The sequence below is a fragment of the Biomphalaria glabrata genome, chromosome 6 (assembly GCF_947242115.1).
Source record: "Biomphalaria glabrata chromosome 6, xgBioGlab47.1, whole genome shotgun sequence".
NCBI lineage: Eukaryota > Metazoa > Mollusca > Gastropoda > Planorbidae > Biomphalaria > Biomphalaria glabrata.
The window spans coordinates 22,062,846-22,084,735 of NC_074716.1; the positions used below are offsets into that span (position 1 = coordinate 22,062,846).

Below are 21,890 nucleotides of genomic sequence, written 5' to 3' on the forward strand. Positions count from 1 at the left end.
CGCTGACATTTTTCCAGAAATATGCGACTGAGAAAAAAATAGTTACATGATGCAGGAATTTCGACTACATTGAAAGACCTGTTGACTCCAGGAAATATATGTGAAGCGGAGGCCATATTAGGAAACGAAGGGGCAAAATAAAAACTACAGAAAAAACATGCAATTATTTTATTGACACCAAATGTTGACGTGTGTACAAAATACTTAAATGTAATCAAATATATAGAAAGCATACCCCCCCCCCTTTTTTTTTCTGAGCCTCGCTCTCTGTCAACGCAAAAGTTACGTGGGGTAACTAGGCCGACTCGAATAAAAGAGTTATCCCGCATGGTTGGACGATGAAGAGCATTATATATACATCGATAGATAGATAGATTTTGCACTGCCGGCCTTAATCTCCGGAAATTATTTTAATCTTTTGAAAGCTCATAAAAATGTCCTGAAATATATAGACAAATATTCAATATGGAAAACGCCAATCCTACGCGCAATAAAAAAAAAATTTGGGTAATTCTTGCTATTGAGCTTTAACTTTGTAGGAAACAGAATTTTTATGATATAGGCCTACTGTATGACTTCGCTACACGCAAGGCTCGTTAAGCAATTCTGTACGTAGCAAAGAATGAATAAAATGCAAAGACAAAAAAAATTATTTTATAATACATACTCTTAATTTTTCACTTATCCGTATCCCTACCCAAACTGGGCCCTGCAAAATCCGTTTCGCATATGGCACCACAATGGTTAAGTCCGGCCCTGGATCGGGGCACTGTCCACTGTGCATAGTTTGCCCGGTTTCAGTCAAACTTTAACAGTGTAGAGGTCCTTCTAATAACTGCAGTGGGTAGGCACCTGAACAAATTTGTCCCAGCATATGGAACAAGGAATGTAGGCCTTTGTTTTTTTTTCTCTGCGTATTTTATTTTTATATTTGGAGATTATGGTTAAGTGTTTTATGTAGGCCTATTGAGTCTTCTCTCCTGAAGGCTTTCTATATTTAGTGATTTTATTAAAGGTGTTACTCTAATCAAATGTGAATATTCGTTTGTTATAAATCACAGTGGCGTCACTAAGGCCGCGGTGTCACCCGGTGCATTAGCTCAGGGTGTCACCCCCTCCCCCACCATCAACTTTATCCAAAGTTTTGCAAATAGAAACTATCGTTAGGCTAATTGTTTTTGTTGAACCATAGAACTATACTAATGGAACAGCAGCTTCGAGTTTTTTACAAAGCCAAAGAGAGTAGAAGTGCCGTCGCGCATCTTTTTTCGCGCATGGTGCAATGTGGAGAAATCCATGATGATGCCAAAGAAGAAATTAACTCCGTCAGTCACTAGGATCGACCTGCATTGAGTGTAAAACTTTCGCACGCTCTATTTGACAAGATGTGTAAAAACTTCATCCATTTTCTGACTATCTGATATAATAGATAAAATTTTCCCGAGTAAGAGATCGTCACAAAAGTTATTTTTTTCGCTCATCATATAAAATGCCACTTTTTTTCCAAAAAAGTAGAATCTAAATTCCAAAAATAGAATCTTTCAGTGTTTCTGTGTTTGGTTTATTTACACTAAATCTGGATGAAGACCTGTCTACCGTTCCGCTAAATGCGTATTTGTTACGATATACTAAAATGCGTTAATCATTTATTAGATCTATTAAAGCATGTCTATATAAAAGATATTATTATTTAAAAAATATATTATTATATAAAAGATATAGTTATGAATATTTACTAAAAAAAATTAAACAAATGAATTTTTTACTTTTGCCAATTAACGCTCTGGCTGGCAAAAAGGAGGACTCCTCATTACTATGAAAGGACGATAACTGCATGAGTTGGTTTGGAATTGTATTTTGTAAACTTTCAAAAAATATCCTTAAAGAGAGAGAACGAAAAAAGGGTTGTCCGAAGAAAAGCTGGCTGGACTACGGCGTGACTACACAAATAATGGACCAGCCCCTCTCTCTTGATATCTTGTTAAGAACATGTGAAGAACTTTCTTATATAACTGGTGGACTTGTTTTATGTTTATTCTGCTCTTTATCGAGCGCTAACACCGACCGCAACTCCGCAAATACATTTACATACAGATAACCACACTCTTCAATCTTGTTCAAAGAACCTTTCACATACCGGTATATCAGATCGAAAGACAGCTGTATTATATTCTAGGCCTTTACTAAATATAATGATAACTATTAATTAGGTGCTAATGAAAACAAATTGCCATGACTAACGTGCTATAGAATAATGAATTTTTGATAAAGCGAGCATGGCCGGACATGATTAGCGTTTTTTAGTTTATTACAACAATAGCTTATCCGTATTAATTTTTTTTAATTGGAAGCACTACATGCCAAGTGGCTTCCTGGCAGAAGTTGATTTGAAGGTGTAAATACTGGCTAAAATTTGGCTTCACAGAATTCAGAGTACACTATATGCTAAGCCTAGGCTAGTCTACTACAGCTGTATTTCTGTCACCAGTGCCTGATAAGCCTAGGCTAGTCTACTACAGCTGTACCTCAGCCATCAGTGGAAGCACTACTGGTTCAGTTGCTACTTAGATTTTAATTGATCTGATGGTGCAAAAAAAAAAAGGCTAGAATTAGGCTACTCAGAGTCCATAAGGCTACTCCTGGTATTTCTATTTTCTTAAGATTTTATGTATGACCATAGATTTTTATTGTTATCCTCAGATATTACTTTGTTTATGTATTCAATCTGCAGCTCTTTTGGGTTAGGTAGTCTATAATTTTATGCTAAAGGGGAATCAATTTTTTTTTTTTAGGGCAAGCTTTAACTACTTAAAGTAAAAGCATCTGAGGGACAACCCTTCCTGCTTTACAGCTTGCCTGGCACAGAGTATATATAAATCATTGCAGCACAAAATTAAGGCTTCCCAAAGAAACAGTGGAGAAAAATATTTAGCTACATAAAATACTGCACTCTGGTGATGAGGAGATTAATTATAGCCACTTGAGCACTATTGATAGACTGTAGTTTAGCTTACTATTGACTACATTGTATAAGAGTCCATGTGCTTCTCTAACAAAAATGTTTTGCATCTTGTGCACATTAAAATTAGCGCTTGATAAAGAGTTGTTTGTATTGGGTTTTAAAAATGCAAGAGTACTCACTAAAACCAATTAAAAAAACAAAACATAAAATACCGGTAAGCAATACATTAAGAAAATATTTTTTTTTATTCAATAACAAACTAATTCAATACACTAGATGCCAATTCTTTGACTTTTTCCACCTGTTCCTCTGTGCCATGGGTTTCTTCAAATCTCTTAAATTTTTGTAGCAGAAAAGAGAGTTTCTTAGCATTAAACTTCTGTTTAACAGCTCTCTCTAACAAATGGCAGTAGACAAACACAAATAGATTTGTTAAAACTGCAATGAAATTTATAAGACTTTAAATCACATCAGGTTAAAAACTTAATGATTAATTCAGACCATATTTATAAAAGTATAGTCAATTAAAAGAATTAGTTTTTCTTTTAATAATGATAACAATAGTGGGAGAATATCTATTTCCCCTAAAGGAGACAGTGAGATGCTGAAAGATTTGATAAGGAAATAATACTTTTAGAGCTCATACAAATTTTTTGTTCTATTACAAAAAAAAAAATACAAAAAAAATGAAATTGTAATTCTGTGAGAATTTTGACTGTCACATTCTTATCTTCTTGTCATTTTACTTAAATAATACTAATAATTTAATGTATGGAGCTCTCTTAACAAACCTAATGTATGCTCAAGGTAACATTACAAACATAAACATGAGAGCTAAAAAGACTATAATCTAATACATTTTTGAACAGATAGGTCTAAATGTTCTTCTTGAATGTAGTGTAGCATGTTGTCTGAGATCAATGGGGAGTCATGTCAAATTCAGTGTACTGAAAAAGCCCACAAACTTTTGAGAGAGAAACATGGCATAACTAGAAGTATTGAGTCCATGGAGTGCAGAGTTCTCTGAGGGACATATGGAGTGATCAGTTCTCTAAGGGCATTTCTTTATTGTAGATACACTGATGACAAAGTGTGGCCACCTTGTATCATACTTTCAGAAGAAGACAAATGAGTTTGTACTGTTAGACGTAAACAATCTGGCTGGCAAAAATGAGGAACTCCTCAATACTGTGAAAAGGCAAAAGCTGAGCTGGTTATATTGTAAGACAAGACTGTCTAGAGTCGTCCTTCAAAGAAAGGGTCATCGGAAGAAAAGGTGGCTGGACAATGTAAAAGCCTATTACATGGAGTCTTTCCAGAAAACATGCACAATTAATTTCTTCCTTTATGTCAAGCTAATTTCTACACAAGTCAATACACAAAATGCACATGAACATCCATTTATTTGAACTCTTTACTGAATACAAAGAAAGCTTGGGAGTACAAACCCTAAATTAATTTTCAAATTATAACTGACAAATGTTTTCAATGTGTGGCCTAGAAGGAAAATCATTAGAGCTGTTTTCCAAATCTATGTCCAGATTTTGCCCATGAATAGTTTGCAAACTAACAAGAGGAATTGTATAAATCTATATATATATATAATACATCTATCCATATACTACAAGCTTTTTGAAGTCCTTTTTTTCACCACTTCATCAGAAATCCCTTGGAGATTGTGTTTTGGCATGTGCCACACATCATTCAAATTCACCAAGAACATAGTTAACAGCACTAAAATGTCAACTCACCGAGCACCAGCTATATCTCCACTCTTGACCATCATATCTACATACACTGACCATAGGTCAGTTCGACCTAAGTAGCTGGCTATTAAATTTTCAAAGATTGTGCAGCCTCTTTCAATATCACCATGAGAAAATTCAAGAGTTGCAAATTTGATGATCACTTCGACATCTGTGGGGAAAATATGTTTAGTAACAGACTAAGAGGGTTTAGTGCAAAAAAAGTTGAATTTAAACTAACTTACAAAAATTTTTTTTTCAATTTAATACAAAACAAACTCATTCACAACAACAAGGGAAATTTATCTCCAGTAGATAGTTTTCTAAGAATTAAAGTCTGAACAAAAATAAAAGAATCATTATAAAAACCTCAAATGATTTTAAAAGATTCAAATATTTTTTTCCATCACATTTATTTTCTATCACATTTTAGCGCTACCAGACCAGTGTACTGCTTTTTCTGTACTTGCCTATTTCATGAAAATAAAAAAAAATTTTAAACCACATGTTTAGCTTTGCAAAAGGCTGTCCCCATGTGTTTACATTGAACTAGTGTGGTCTTACACCCCTAATTTCTGAAATATTGGAATAAACATAAAACAGGCAGGTAGATCCAGGCTTGTAATCCATATTTTAGCTATTTAAAATTTTATTATAAAGAGTACTTTTTTAATTCAATTGAAAGAGACAGCGAAAGATCAATCAATAAGAAAAAATTTTCATTTTTGATAGATCTAGAGCTAAAAACATAGTAATAAAAGTTGGGCATGGCCCTCGGGAGCTCTGCCATAGGGCATGATAGGGGACAGTTTTTTCAGGGGCTAAAGGCTGGTAGCGGTTAGAATAACTAAAACTATGCAAGTTATCAAAATAATATGGAAAAGTGAAACTTACGATCACGTTTATCTAAATCAAGAAGTGCATGATGCAACACACTTCTTGCAATGTCCACTTGTCCAGACTTAAAAAGAAAGTGAGCATAAGATTTCCATACTAACTTTTCATGTTTTAAGTCATGACATAAAAATGTAAACAACTCCTCAACTTCCTGTAAAATTCAAATAGACATTTTATTTCTATGAACAACCCTTAGATCAAAAGTTGCAAAATTCAAACAAAAACAATTCAATTTCAATAAAATTAAGTAATACAATTCAAACTTGATTACAATATGTAGAATGTGTCAATCAACTGTTTGTCATTAAATAATCTTTTCTATTTGTATTTTGGGTTTTTGGCACAATTTAGGCCATGTCGTGTCCGTAATCCCTCAAGGATTATTCTCCCTTCATATCACGAGCTAAATTTTATACAGTGAAGTCAAAAAACAAGGTCTATTCACAGTTAAGATAGTAAAAATGTATTAATTTAATAAAAATCTGTTGTAATTATTACGGTATATGTTCACAATTTCTTTGCCCTATCACAAATCAAACCTTTGCAGACAACCCCACCTCCCAGACAAAGGCCAGAACCTTCCTAGGGTCCACATTATCGAACAGTGTTTTTAAGTTGTGTGCTCTAAAATATTTCTCCCTAATATCCCAGTATCTTGGGCAATCAATGAGGATATGTTCCATGGTGAGACAAGAGTCACAGTACTCACAAAGTGGGGGTTCCTCTCTCTTTAGCACAAAGGAGTGCGTGATGTAGGTGTGGCCAATCCTAAATCTTGACATGGTCGTGCTTCCATGCCTTGTCAGACCCTTAGATGTTGGTCGCCACCTAACATCCGCCACAATCTGTCTGAGTTTGTTGTGGGTCTCAGCCTCCCACCGATCCTGCCACTCTTGATAGGTGGCAGAGGCAATACTCAGAGCAGGGAATTTGGGTTCCTGACACCGCTTCATTAGGGCTCTCTCTGCCATTTCGTATCCCTCTACGCTCACATAGGAGGGGATCCAGATGAAGGTGACATCCCTATGGTCAGCTGGTCTAAAATCCTTAGGCTTTTATATACCGATAGAATGTCAGTCTTCATCTGCCCCAAAGCTTGCAATGTAGATTTGGAGTCGGAGCAGATGATACATTTTCTTCAGTGTGATGTTTTTAAGGCCACGAGTGCAAGTGAGATTGCATGTAATTTGGCCGTAAAGATGGAGCATTTATCTGGGAGTCTACGGGAGATTGTTTTGTTCTGAAAAGAGCAGGCACACATGACCATTCCATCCATTTTGGATCCGTCAGTGTAAATGGTGCCACAATCTCCGTAGCTCTCCTGAAGTTCCTTAAAGTGGATTTGTAGTGTGCTTGGGTCTGTATTTTCATTTTTAAAATTAAGATTTCTATTTATGAAATTTGGTCAATGGGTGGGGTTAAATTTTGGATAGATTCTCTCATTCGAAGGCCCAATTGCTTTATGATGTTAGGCCTTCGATTGTATAGTTCTACATCTGTAGAGTTAAATATGGAGTTGATAGCAGAGTTGGATTTTAGCTTGACTGTATACTGCATTGCAAGCTTTTTTATTCTTATGTCCAAGGGGAGTTCTCCAGCCTCCATATGGAGACTTGGGATTGGTTTGTACAAAATACGCCAAGACAGAGACGCAGGCAGTACTTTGTATGATCTCCAGTATTTTTAGGTATGATGTCCTAGCTGCTCATATATTATGGATCCATAGTCTAATTTGGATCGGATCAGACTCGGATATAGCAGCAGCAAGGTATCTCTGTCAGCTCCCCAGTCCGTAGCGCTAAATACTCTGAGTATGTTTGATGACTTTTGGCATTTCTTCTTAAGTTCATTAAAATGGGGATCTTCTTTTTGTGTAATAAAGATTCAGAGTCTGGGTGGATTCCCTTTAAATTACAAAAATGCATGCTAACAGTTATAATAGAGTCCAAAATTTTAAAACCATTATCGTTTGCCCAACTTTGAATTTTATTTAAACATAATTGTAATTTTCTTTTCAAAGTATTCATGTTTTTACCATGTGTAAAAATGAAAAAATCATCAATATACAGAGAGCACTCTGTGCCAGGAGACATAGCCTTTATAATGCTGTTTATCTTAATATTTAACAGAGTTACTGAGAGAATGCTGTCCTGGGGTACACCCATTTCCTGGTCATAAGTGTCAGAAGCGGAGTTGCCCACTGGAACCTGAAATTTCCGATCCTTTAGGAATTCCCTCACAAAGCAGGGAAGGTGTCCCTTCAGCCCCAGGTCATGTAGAATGCCATGTTTCCAGGTTGTATCATTGGCCTTTTCTATATCGAAATAATCTTTTGTTGTATAAGTATGTATTATTTTAACAATTCAACATGTTACCAAAAAAAATGGCACTATCAAATATTTTCATAAAAATATTTTGCATTCAACTCACAGAAACAATGGCACTATCAAATATTTTCATAAAAATATTTTGCATTCAACTCACAGAAACAATGGCACTATCAAATATTTTCATAAAAATATTTTGCATTCAACTCACAAACGTTTTCCCATTTGCAACATAGATGTTGCACATCTTCAAATTTATATCCAAAGGATTATTGCATGACACTGCTCGATGTAATAATTTCTTCACATCTGTTGGGTCACCATATATTGTCTCCATGTTCAAATAAGCCATCCAAACATTTATTTTTTCTTGTTCTTCTCTAAACAAAAATTTTGGAATTAAAAAATACATCTAGTATTACATTTGTATAAAAATTTTATCATGATGCTTCTTATTTCATAAATTTGTTATGAAAGTTTCTAAAAGAACTAAAAAAAATTTTGAATGTATGTTTCTATTTATGTATAATCAAATTAAAACAAGTTAAATTAAAACAAGTTAATCAATAAAAAATTTTCAAGAATTGAATTATAAAAAAAAAAGAGTGATTAAGATGTAATAGTTTTGGTTCCAATGACCAACCTAAATGAAATAGTGTTGATAGCTCTCTCTGCTACAAGTCTTGCCTTCTCTAGCTCTCCCAACTCAACGTGGTAAGTCATATAAGCAATCCAAACTACAGAACTATTAGGGGACTGAAGAACTAGCTTTTCAAAGTCTGAAGAACTTTGGACATGAGTAATGTCTTTGAGTTGATCTAATTCATGCTGAGAACAAAATATTCAGATAATGACAAGTAGCAAAAATATGTTTTTGTTTTTTACTTAATGTTAGCTTACTTAACTAAAAAATATCTTTTTTATTTTATTTTGCTGTTTTTTTTCCTCCCATGAAGATGTACAAGTTAAAATGCATAACAAAGACCAATGAAAATGAAGAGTTTTGTGTCAGGACACAAAGGCAGTTGCTTAGATTATGGATGTATGATACTTACATTTCAAAGACTAAAATGACATAGGTAAAAAAAAAAGATGTTTCTGAGAGACTAAGTCAATATTATTGTAGTTGTCACTATTTCTAGCACTGTGCCCTACAACTTACTTCTTGTAGTTTGAGCTCCTCTGCATGCTTTCTGTTTTTCATTTCAAGAGATTCACTTTTTGTCTGGATTCAAGAAATAAAAGGTTCAACCAAAAAAAGATTGTTAAATATTAAAGAAAAAAATTGTTTTCAAGCAAAAACAAAATGAATGGAAACAAAGAATACACATATCAAACTGGCACTAAGAGAAGTATGGGACTCGAAGCCAGGTAAGAGTAGAGCACTTTCAAACAGTCACTGAGAAGCCAGGTAAGAGTAGAGCACTTTCAAACAGTCACTGAGAAGCCTGGTAAGAGTAGAGCACTTTCAAACAGTCACTGAGAAGCCAGGTAAGAGTAGAGCACTTTCAAACAGTCACTGAGAAGCCAGGTAAGAGTAGAGCACTTTCAAACAGTCACTGAGAAGCCAGGTAAGAGTAGAGCACTTTCAAACAGTCACTGAGAAGACAGGTAAGAGTAGAGCACCTTCAAACAGTCACTAAGAAGCCAGGTAAAATAAGAGCACTTTCAAACAATCACTGACAAGCCAGGTAAAATTAGAGCACTTTCAAACAGTCACTGAGAAGCCAGGTAAAATTAGAGCACTTTCAAACAGTCACTGAGAAGCCAGGTAAAATTAGAGCACTTTCAAACAGTCACTAAGAAGCCAGGTAAAATAAGAGCACTTTCAAACAGTCACTGAGAAGCCAGGTAAAATTAGAGCACTTTCAAACAGTCACTAAGAAGCCAGGTAAAATAAGAGCACTTTCAAACAGTCACTGAGAAGCCAGGTAAAATTAGAGCACTTTCAAACAGTCACTGAGAAGCCAGGTAAAATAAGAGCACTTTCAAACAGTCACTGAGAAGCCAGGTAAAATTAGAGCACTTTCAAACAGTCACTAAGAAGCCAGGTAAAATAAGAGCACTTTCAAACAGTCACTGAGAAGCCAGGTAAAATTAGAGCACTTTCAAACAGTCACTAAGAAGCCAGGTAAAATTAGAGCACTTTCAAACAGTCACTGAGAAGCCAGGTAAAATTAGAGCACTTTCAAACAGTCACTAAGAAGCCAGGTAAAATAAGAGCACTTTCAAACAGTCACTGAGAAGCCAGGTAAAATTAGAGCACTTTCAAACAGTCACTAAGAAGCCAGGTAAGAGTAGAGCACTTTGAAACAGTTGCTGAGAAATGAAAAAAAAGAATGAGAGCAGAGATGTCCAAAGTTTGAGCTCAGATGCTATTTATTATGTTTTTTGTGTCATGCTTTTATTTAGATACCAAAACTGAAATGCTGTGTAGTTGGATTGTCCCCCCCCCCCCACTGGTTATTTCCTGTTAAAGTAAATTGTTTATGTCTTAGCAAGAGCTGAGGTGCATAGATATAAAATGTTTTGATATCTGGTCCTTTAATGTCAATATTGGTAAACAGACTGAAATCAAGAAGCTATAAATGTCTTTTATTTTATATAATTTTTTAAAAACTCCGCCAAGTTATGTTTTTTTGCTTCTCCTTGTTTACAAATGCCATGGTATTTGGAATTTTTTAAAGGATTTATTTATCAAGCATTCAGATTCTCTGATTTAATTTACATCAGTAAGTGAAGTACAAATAACTTAATTACTGTTTCCATTTCATCATCACTCTCCTGTCTGTGAGGATATTTTTGATGGGGTATTACTTCCCCTTTCCATGAAAAGACTTCAATTGTCAATCGGGGTACATTACCTTGCAATGACTGTAAAAGAATACAAATGATGTTCACTAAGGTTTTACATGCCTAACTGCTTAAGTACTAACAGATGTGAGTCACTTTGTTTTTAGAGATTAAAATAGTTCAAAATAATCATTCTTTTAAATTCAATTAAACATAATTAATTAGACTAATGTGACATTACTTAGGAGAATACTGACTATTCAAGAATAGTGAATATGCACTAAGTAATTTATGCAACCTCAGAACTTAAGGGTATAAATACAACTCACCTTTAAGCATTCATTGTCTGAAACATTCTCATTGTTTTCAATGGTGTGAATGTTTTCACTTTTTTTTAAAACCTTTTTTGGTTTCTTGACTTCTGTAGTTGTTCTTTTTCTCACTTTTCTTGGTGGCATGACACTAAATATTTGAAAGCAAATTTGTAGGGACCAAATTAATGGTTGAATATCTCACAGACATAAGTTGACATTAACTAATTTCATTTTTCACATGATGCAGATGTACTGAATACTGCCACTAGCCACTTTCTACCTAGGCAGGGCTACCATGTTAGAGTTCGTAAGACTGCTGCTGACAATTAGGATTGTCCTCTCACTTATTGGTCAGTTGATAACACTCTTAGTATTGGTCAGTTTTAGGCACATGCAAATATTATTCTTCATATATTGGTAACACTTTTTTATTTAGAGGTTGTAATAAATGTTGACATAAGCAGTCTTCAATAAGTCTTGATGTATATGGCAGCTTAATGAGAGTAAAACTTATTGCTTCAAACTATAACGAAGAAGTGATTGCTGTCTTCAAAAGCATCAAGTTGGGCCAATGGAAAAACAACAGAAATGAAATTCCACAAGAGATAAGAAATTATTATGGATTTAAAGTAGAGCTTAGTGAAAGCAATGGTAGGCCTATACTTTTAAAATGAGAAAGAATAATAGTACCATAAGATATGCTGCAGAGACTTCAAGGTCACCTTCTGCTGGGACTTCTGGTGTTTATTGCATACTGCACAGCTAGATACCATGCCGATATTTTGTTTTGACATTTCAGGCCAGTTTTAATATTTGAGCTATGAATAGACCTTATTTTTAATAACTTAGCTGTAGAACATTTAGCTCTTGAGCTATAACGGGGAAGTAACCCTTGAGGGATTATGAGATCGACATGGCCTATGTTTAGTTTGCTAGGTGCTAGAGTCATGTTGTGTATATCTAGACAAACTTAAAGAAATATTTAGTGAAAAACTAGAGTTAACTACCCCTGACATTAGCCAAAACTTTATCCTGTACACAGACGCATGTGATACAGGGCATGTGATACAGGGATAGGCGCTTGTCTTTTTCTACAAGTAAACTCATTACTCAAACCTATCACTTACATTAGCAGATCCTTAACTGAAGCAGAAATCAAATAGTCAGTCAAATAGAAAGAATGCCTTGCCATAGTGTGGGCAGTTGTAAGGTTAAAGAGATATCTACTGAGCAAATATTTTATAATCAAAACAGATCACAAACCATTAATAGCTACTAGGTCATAAAGGTCATTTAAATAAAAAAATATATATTAAATATTGCTGATTTCATGATTTTTACAATTACTATTTGTTAGATAAAATGATCAGATGATGAAAATAACAGGGAATGAAATGACCAGGGGATGAAATGACAGAGAGATGAAATGACCAGGGCTGAAATGACCTGGGGATGAAATGACTTGTCACCAATAAACAGATGGATGTTAACTTTGTTAGACTACAAATTCAATATAGAAAGTATAGCAGGACATGAAAATGCAATAGCTGATTATTATTATCTTTGCACACACAAGCACTGTAAAGGATTGTTCAGCCAATCTATTAATATAATTTTCTTCATGGCTCAAGAGTTTGGACGAGAAGAAGTAAAGGAAAGATCACTCTTTTATTTCTGCGGATAGTTACCCGTCACTACGGATGGCTGCCTGGTCGAGCGGTTTGTGTGCTGGACTGTCGTTTGGATTTATCGATAGTCCCGGGTTCAAACCCTGCCCGCTGTCGTGCGCGCGTGAAGTTTTCTTTGCATTTAATATTGGTGTTTTAGCGTATAGGAAGTAGTTTCTTTTAAGTGCGTTTTGTTGTCTAGAATATTGTGTGTGTGAGTGTGTTTACGTCATCCTTAGTTCCTGCAAGAGAGAGAGAGAGAGAGCTTCTTTTGTGAGCTGGGTAGCTGGTTTTGTTGGTTCCCCGTTGTAAGGGTACGTAAGTACATAGTTGTATAAGGTAGGCTGATCGTTCGGGACAGGTGTCGCTATTGAAAAGTCTTTGGTGTAGCGGCATCGCTAGATCTAGGTTTTCTTTCCGTTTCAGGGTGTTAGGCTTGGGCTATGGGAAAGATTGTCCCCTTTCCGCCTGTTATGAACCTAAAGATAAGAGAGTCGAGAACCATGTCTGTATAGAATGGCTTTAATACACTGAATGGCTACACAACACACATTTCGTGAACACATTCTCACGGACGAGTTACAAGCACATGTAAACATAAGAACGATAACCGATACAGAATACAATTTTCATAACATTCACCCCCGGTTCAAATTATGCTAACTAGTATTATAAACAATGAAAGAATTAATTAAGTACAGAGTAATAATAGAGATTCAAGTAAACAAACAATGTAGAATAGCATGACATAATGTAACATGTTGATATAACATGGTAAATAAAATAGCTTATTAAAATATATCATGATAGATCAAATATCACATTAAAGTCAAGTCAACAAAACCAAATGAAAGTAGTAAAATAAACAAATGTCATTTTGGAGACAAAACTGAATGTCAAAGTAAGAGCTCTAGTAAGCTGATGAGCTTTTACACTTTGTAGTTGGGCCTAGTTCTCCTTTCTCTAAGATTGTATGTATGTGTAGTTTCATCTGCTTGAGTTTCGGACGGTCTGGCTACGTCTTCGGTGGTGCTGGTGGTTTCTTCAGGCATGATAGAATCAGTAGGTTGATTCCTGGGAGGTGAGCTTTGGACGGGGCAGCCAATATCAAGCTCTGTTCTACTCTTATTTTCATTTTCTATAACTTTTTGTTCCTCCCTAGGGGCTAACATTCGTAATGAGACAGTTTCCTCTCGACCGTTTGGTGTTCGGATTATAGCGTACTGAGGGTTGCATGTTACCAAATCAACTTCCTCTGTTATGGGATCATATTTAGATGATCTAACGTTCTTCTTCAGCAGGACGGGACCAGGACTGGTCAACCATGTTGGCAAGGATGTCCCGGAACCACTTCTTCGGTTGAACCCAAGAAGTCGTTCATGTGGTGTCCTGTTAGTTGCAGTGCATAGTAATGACCGGATGGATTGCTGAGCATCATTTAGTACTAGTTCCCATTTAGCTACGTCCAATTCCATAGAATGTAGAGCCAAGGTGATGGCTTTCCATAAAGTCCCGTTAAGTTTCTCTATTTGTTCTGCACAAGCTTGACATTGTTCTATTACAGTTCTGACGTCATCACAGGAAAATGGAAGATTTTTAGTCCTTACGTAGTGCAATAGCCTAGTCGAGTAACGCCCGGGTGGCAAAGACTAGTGTGCAGCAATTTAAGGTCATTGCGAGTGATGGCAGATAGATATTTTCTGGTAAATGTATCAGCTACAGTGTTCTGCTTGCCAGGGCGATAGATGACGTCATAGTGGAAACACGAGAGTTCAAGTTTCCACCTTTGGATTTTTTCATTTTTAATTTTTCCTTTGTTTGACCTGTTATAGGCCTACATGAAAGAGACAGATCGCTGATCCTTAACAAGTGTGAACGCTTTACCAACTAAGAAATGTTTCCATTTCCTCAGCGACTCAACAATGGCATATCCTTCTTTCTCAACTGAAGAATGTTTTCTTTCACTTTTTGTTGATGAGCGAGAGAAGAAAGCAACGGGTCGGCCATCTTGGTTGAGGGTAGCTGCAATGGCTATATCAGAAGCATCCGTCTCAACGGTTAAAGGGCGATTCGGATCAATGGTATATACGGCGGCTTTATCAAGCTCATTTTTCAAACTTTCAAATGTTCTTTTGACTTCTTCGGAGACAGGAAATTGTTGATTTCTTGTTAACAGGTTTATTTTTGTTGAGAAGTTAGGTATCCACTGTGAGTAGTAAGCCAGAAGACCCACTACTCGTTTCTGTTCACGTATGTTCACTGGCACGGGTAATTCCCTTAGAGCGCGAAATCTCTCAGGATCCGGCTTAAGTTGTCCTTTGGAAATCTCGTATCCTAACAGTCTCACTTTAGCAGTGCTAATTTCACTTTTTGTTTCATTAAGAGTGATTCCATACTTTTGAGCACTATCAAAAAATCGCTGTAGGTTTCGGTCGTGTGATTCAGAGTCCATACCGCAGATGGTCACATTGTCCACATAAGCAAAAGTGTCAGTGAGTCGTTCGTCTTCGATGATTTTGTCAATCGTACGCTGAAAACAGGCGACTCCATTCGTAACGCCAAACGGAATCCGACGGAATTGATACAGTTTCCCACATGCTTCGAAGGCTGTGAACGGCCTTTCCTCTTCTTTTATAGGAATCTGATGGTATGCACTTTTCAGGTCTAAAGTGCTATATACAGAGTATTGCGAAATCTTCTCTGCCAGTTCGTCAATTCTGGGCATAGGGTAGGCATCTAGTAGAGTGAACCGGTTTATGGTTTGGCTGTAGTCCACAACCATTCTTTTCTTATGTCTGTCATTTGTTGTGACTAGGACTTGTGCACGCCAGGGAGATTTAGATGGTTCAATAATTTCATCCTTTAGTAGTTGTTGAATTTCCTTCTCTATGAACTTTCTATCTGGAATTGAGTATCTGCGAGACCTTGTAGCCACTGGGGTACAGTTTGGTGACAGATTACTAAATAGGCTAGGAGCCTCTACCTTCGCTGGCTGGAGAGTACTCAGGCATAATGATGGTTTCTGACCATCGAAAGGAATAAACAAGTTTTGGTGCAAACTTATAAAGTCAAGTCCAAGAATTACGTCAGAGCATAAATTGTCTAGTAGAGAAAGTCTAACTCCCTCGTATCGTTCATTTTTGAGACGTATGTTAGCGTAGATATGTCCTTGAGTGTATTAAATTGTTATGAACCTAAAGATAAGAGAGTCGAGAACCATGTCTGTATAGAATGGCTTTAATACACTGAATGACTACACAACACACATTTCGTGAACACATTCTCACGGACGAGTTACAAGCACATGTAAACATAAGAACGATAACCGATACATAATACAATTTTCATAACACCGCCCTTGGAGCCGATCTTAGATATCGTTGATGAGATGGAGGAAGTTGTTGGTCTGTAGGGCGTTGCGAACCCTGTTTGACTGGGGCACCGTATTTTAACGTGTGCTGTAGCTATTGTAAATAGTTTTATTATGTGTACTTACTGTTGTAACTACCATTAAGACTTCATCATTTTATCATAATATGTTACCTGTTCATTAAATTGTTAACTTTCTGCTTGGGTTGTTAACTAGTGTAAGTTCACTTATCGATAACATTAACAGTGTTCTTGTTGAACAATTGCCTTTTAGTTACTACCTTTGAGTTGATTAACATTTATTTGGAGCTTGTAGTCCTGTATGGTATTACCTGTTGGTGCTTGTATTACACTGTTCAGGGTGGGGTTCCGGGACAGTGATATCATACCCTATCTAAGCGACTAAACCCACCTGACACCCGCTCCCATCCCCCTTCGTCCTGCGGGAGGTTTGGACTAGGAAGTAAACTATCTTCAACTCTGAAGGAACATTCGAAACATGTAAAACATTTTACGAACACTAAATAGCAGGGCCGGACTTAACCATTGTGGGGCCCTATGCAAAATGGATTTTGTGGGGCCAAGTTTGGGTAAGGAAGCGGATAATAAGTGAAATTTAAGAGTTTGTATTAGAAAATAAATTCGTCTATGCATTTTATTCATTCTTTACTACGTACAGAATTACTTTACGAGCCTTGCATGTAGCAAAGTCATACAATATAAACTAATAATTCTGTTTCCTACACAGATCACACTCAAAAGCAAGAATTACCAAAGGTTTCAATCTATTTTTGAGAATTGTTGACCTCAACTAATTCTTCATTAGTTTGAGGTGCAAAAAGCTTCTTTCACCAGATTACACAATTACGGCTAATGCATAATGCTGTTTTTATTTATTGCACGTAGGATTGGCATTTTCCATATTGAATGACACCCCAAAATGACAATTTTTGTCTCTATATTTCCATATATTTTAAGGACTTTTTCATATATTTTTTTTATTTATTGTACGTAGGATGTGCGTTTTCCATATTGAATGACTCCCAAAAATGACAATTTTTGTCTATATATTTCCGTATATTTTAAGGAATTTTTCGCATATTTTGCAATTTAGGGAGATTTCTAGGAGCTCCTGGTAAATCGACAGGAGGGCGCGGGAAATCTGTTTTTTTAAGCTATAAAATGGTATAATTTAATAATTTATACACCTTGAATTAGCGCGGATCCTATGAAAGTGCGTGGCCCACTGCCCACATAGGTTGCAGTGGCCTAAGGCCGGCCCTGCAAAATAGCAGCGTATGCTACGCCACCGGTCGACTAGTACAAATATAATCTACTCATATAAACTGATTAGAATCTATTGATGTCATACTCTATGCATAACTTTGATTGTATTAAAACACATGACAAGTCATGTGTTCATTTTTTTGCATTTAGTCATATAGGAACTTGAGTTAATGAACTTGAACTTGAGCACATTATTTTATTGACATGAATTTTTCATTTTTTAAATGCAAATAAACTCTGTAAATTGTATAATATTATTTTGATATATTGATATTGATCTTCATTGATGATTTTTTTTTCTCATATATCATTTGTGAAAACTATTAGAGCTTTTATTATGGCTTGAAACAATATATTTGATGATATGTAATGTTAACACTTATTTGTTTTTGAAAAGATTGTATCTTATACATGTATTTAAGCAACTTGAGCTCACATTAAGACATATGAGTAAAAAAAGACTCATAGATGATTATGATTGTGATGATTTATGATTAATAGATTCCTTGACTTTTATGGTTTTACTTGTAAGTGGCTTTGTCAAAATATTGTCTTTACAAAATTTTTTTTCATGCACTAAGTTAGTATGTAACCCATTGAGACAACCTTAATATTTATGATTGATATATTTTACTTCCATCGATTTATTTGTCAATATTTTTCATTTCACTATGTAACCTGTTAGGATAAATTGTGAACATACTATAGAAGTATTCTGTTGATAAATTCAGCACACACTATATATCTATATACAACTGTATATCTTACTTGGCTTCCTCAACAATGTCCATTAGATTGCTTTGATTGGTCTCAGCTTGGTGATATTTGTCTGGAGTTACTTTCAAGTCATGCATTTTAAAAACTGCCAACTGCAATCCTTCAATGTAGCTTAAAAAATGGTAAAATAATTTTTAAATACAGGTAATTTTTTTTAGTGGAGGATAGTATGAAAAGTCATTAATTATTTTCTTGTTGTATAATGTACTCCTTACACAAACATTAGATGTGTCAAAAGTCAAGGACCCTAAGATATGGAATTAACTAGCTCAGAGAGGATCAGTGAAGTCTTCCATAAATGAATACAGTCATCTTACTGACAAGTCTCTTATTAAAGTCAACATAGAATAATGTTAGGTTGACTTATTTGTGATGGTGTGATGTTGCTGGAATATTGTCATATAAAACACCAAGAAGGTAGGCTGCCAGACTTTGGCTATTCCGTAAGTGAAAGATATGTTTAGGATTCAGTGTTGGAACCATGACTGCCATCCTGCAACATAACGTTAAACTGCATTCCTCTTTGCTTAGCACTTTTGGACCTCAAAAGTGCCCTACTTCTTTTCCCTCATGTGTCCACCTCCTCTTTTCCTCAATCTGCCTTCATTACCAATCACTCTGTCTGGCTGCACAGCCCAGATCAAATGCCCAAACTGTCATGCTGGCCTTTCAAGACTGCACTGTGATGAAACAGGAGGTTGTTGTGCAGGAGTACAAGGCAAGAAATGAATGTATCTTCAGCCAGGCGAAGTCATCTGTATTGGCCCTACCCAAAGACCTACGCTCAGGTTGTGGTTAAGATAGGAAAGTCCATAGCCACACAGACCCCCATCACCCCCCCCCCCTTCCATCTCAGAAGAAAACACTGCCATGAAGCACACCTACAAAGCGAAATGAAAGCTCTGTTGTGAAAGTTGTGTCTACCAGGCAGTGGTTATTACCATACTTTTGTATGTTTCTTAGACTTGGCTTTCTAAAAAAGGCATCTAAGGCTTATGGAACGCTTCTATTAAAGGTGCTTGCTTTATAAAGGAATACGCTGGCAGGACTACATTACAAATAACCATTTTCTGCTGGAGAGGCATTATATAGCAGATGATTGGATAACACTCATGAAGGCAGCGGGACAAACATTGAGGCCCAGAGGAAAGCCCTTGTAGAGGACAGGCGCAAAGAAAAAATAGACCCCTCCCCATTATAAGTCCATATAAACATCAGTTAAATTAGTAAATCTCACCACAATAATACTCACTCTTTAATAACAACCTCAGTATAAGATCCTATCTTGAAAGGTTTCAAGTTGACATCATTCAGATTCTGAAAAGAAAAACACACACAATTTTATTTTTTTTGACTGTTAACAGATTATTAGAAAATTATAACATTAATACATTTATTAGAAATTAGTTGTAATTCATAAGCTGCACATAACAGAACATTATTGCTACAATTATTTCTTTAAACTGTGACTAGAACAAGCCTTGACGTATGAAGCACTCACTTGTTTGACTGGTACATAGACAAACTTTCCACTACCATGACCTTTTAATCCCATCAACATGAACTCTGGCTTCATCAACAAAATGTTAGCCTTCAAGATTTGATTGGTCTTCAGCTGAAAAACAACCATGGCTAAAAGAGAACATTTCTAAACCAAGGACTTTTCAATTCATTTTAGGACATTTGTCCTTTTTAACAGATGTGTTCACAAATGGATTATTAAAGATTCATGCTACAATGGCTTATAACAGATATTATATTTCAAATGTATATGATATATAAAGACCAAAGATTAAACATATTTTTATATCATCAATCTAACCATTTTATACCTTGGTTTTATCAGTTTCTTTGAATGATTTGACAGCTTGAACAACTTTGGAGTCTAAAGTTACTTCGATGCAAGGTGTAAGGAGGTCAATAAAGAGAATAACTCCTTGGTAACATTTGCCCACTTTAGGTTGTAAATCTAGGTTTGAAATAAATATTTTTTACTCTTTCTCCTCACAAATTTGCACATAGAATAAATCTATAAATATATTTTTTTCTTACAATGAAATCTTTTAATAGCAGAGACTTTAGACCAGAATATATATATTTATTCAAGATCATCTTAAAAGAAAAAAGTGAACTAGTAAATGAAAAAAATGAGAGAGTATAATGAAGGCCTCATCTTTGATTCGATATTTAATTTATTATCTTAAAATATGGGTAAGAAAAATTTTTTTAAAAGTGACATAATATGCAAAATATTTCATTCATAAAACATTTAAAAAAAACAATTGAACCTAACTTTTTTTTATTAAACCAACGTATAAACGGATTTTAAAATGAAATAATTTGTGCAATCTATGCAGACCAGCAAATTTAAAAATTACCTCCAAAATGATCTTTTGTAACAAGTCCTTTAGCCCCAGTTATTGTGTCACAAAGAATACCTTTTTTAAGCACGGAATTAACCACCACTTCAACAAAGTCACCAACTTTCAGATCATTATATACAGCTAGTTCATCTTTAAAAAAAAGTTACGTTTGTTGTACAATAAATTAATAATAAAGCAGTACATACAATTTTTCATTAATGTTAATAAGATGATAAGAGTGAACAATTAGTTGGCGTTTATAATGTAAAGAATGAATAATTTGTTGGTGTTTATAAGATAGTGTACAATTTGTTGGTGTTTATAATGTAAACAGTGAACAATTTGTTGAACTTTTATAAGATGTAGAGTGTACAACTTGTATTTTTATAAAGAGTGTACAAAATTGGTTGGTGTTTATAAGAATGAGAGACAAACCCTGTTCATTAAACAGCTGAAGGTGAGCCTTTGTCCTAGAGAGAAGATAACTCCTGAGTGTACTTAGAGATGAATCAACTCCACTTTCACAGCACTCCTTAATATTTACACTGCCTAGGAATGTCTGTTTTTCAGTATCAATCTTAACAAGTCTTGTCATCACAGATTGACCAGGTTTGAAAAGTTCTTGTAAGTTTGATGGCTGAATGTAGCTAAGAGTCTGAAACAAATAGAAGCAGATATCAGATTTTAGATAAAATAAAATTGTACAAATGATTCTATGCACAATTGAAAATGGTGAGTTTCAATGAGCTCAACAAAGTTTTCAAAAAATTGAGTCAAACCAAAAATAAAATAGCAGACCAAATATGCCTACAGATAATAATTACACACACAATTTGTCAAGTAACTCTAATTGCATAGAAAGAGCTCAAAGTTTTCCATATAAATACATACTACAATAATCACAGCATTACAATTTTAAAAATTTAAATATAACAAAAATCCTCATTAAAGATTCATTTTTAAAAATGATGTGAATGTGCTCAAATCTATTAGATCTAAACTTGCACAGAATTACCTTAAATGGACATAGCCCAGTGTAGCCATTGACTATTTCCAAAAACATTCCATAATCTTGATGGTTTTTAATGACAGCTGGCAGGAACATTCCATTCTAGTAACAAATTGGACATTAATTAATTAATTAAGCCACACATAAAGCAGAATAAATTCAGCACAGAAATTTTGAATTTAGAAAGATACAAGTATTAAAAGAATATTTTTTGCAATCTAGACTCTCAGATAAATACAAAAAAGTACTAAAAATAGTATTACAAAAGAAAACTGATCTATATAAATAATAATGGTATTTGCAGTTAAATTAAATATAGTTCCATCCATATGAATAATAATAATAAATCCATGAGGAAATGTGTCTTACAATTTGTGCAT

At 35.1% G+C, this 21,890-nt stretch overlaps 1 protein-coding gene across 1 annotated transcript in view; it reads right to left on the bottom strand.

Moving 5' to 3' along the window:
• Positions 1–3,132: 3,132 nt before the first annotated feature.
• The window catches only part of LOC106064400 (protein RRP5 homolog), a 29,481-nt gene continuing 10,723 nt past the window's right edge, over positions 3,133–21,890 (bottom strand). The window contains exons 15-28 of the mRNA XM_056033300.1: positions 21,517–21,612; positions 20,937–21,156; positions 20,517–20,651; positions 19,971–20,107; positions 19,640–19,753; positions 19,391–19,455; positions 18,130–18,249; positions 11,054–11,186; positions 10,692–10,805; positions 9,094–9,156; positions 8,575–8,759; positions 8,143–8,311; positions 5,602–5,755; positions 3,133–4,879 (exon numbers count right to left, since the gene is read on the bottom strand). Of these exons, the coding sequence (XP_055889275.1) occupies positions 4,710–4,879; positions 5,602–5,755; positions 8,143–8,311; positions 8,575–8,759; positions 9,094–9,156; positions 10,692–10,805; positions 11,054–11,186; positions 18,130–18,249; positions 19,391–19,455; positions 19,640–19,753; positions 19,971–20,107; positions 20,517–20,651; positions 20,937–21,156; positions 21,517–21,612 (1,875 nt within the window). The 3' untranslated portion in view covers positions 3,133–4,709. The remainder of the gene's footprint in view (positions 4,880–5,601; positions 5,756–8,142; positions 8,312–8,574; positions 8,760–9,093; positions 9,157–10,691; positions 10,806–11,053; positions 11,187–18,129; positions 18,250–19,390; positions 19,456–19,639; positions 19,754–19,970; positions 20,108–20,516; positions 20,652–20,936; positions 21,157–21,516; positions 21,613–21,890) is intronic.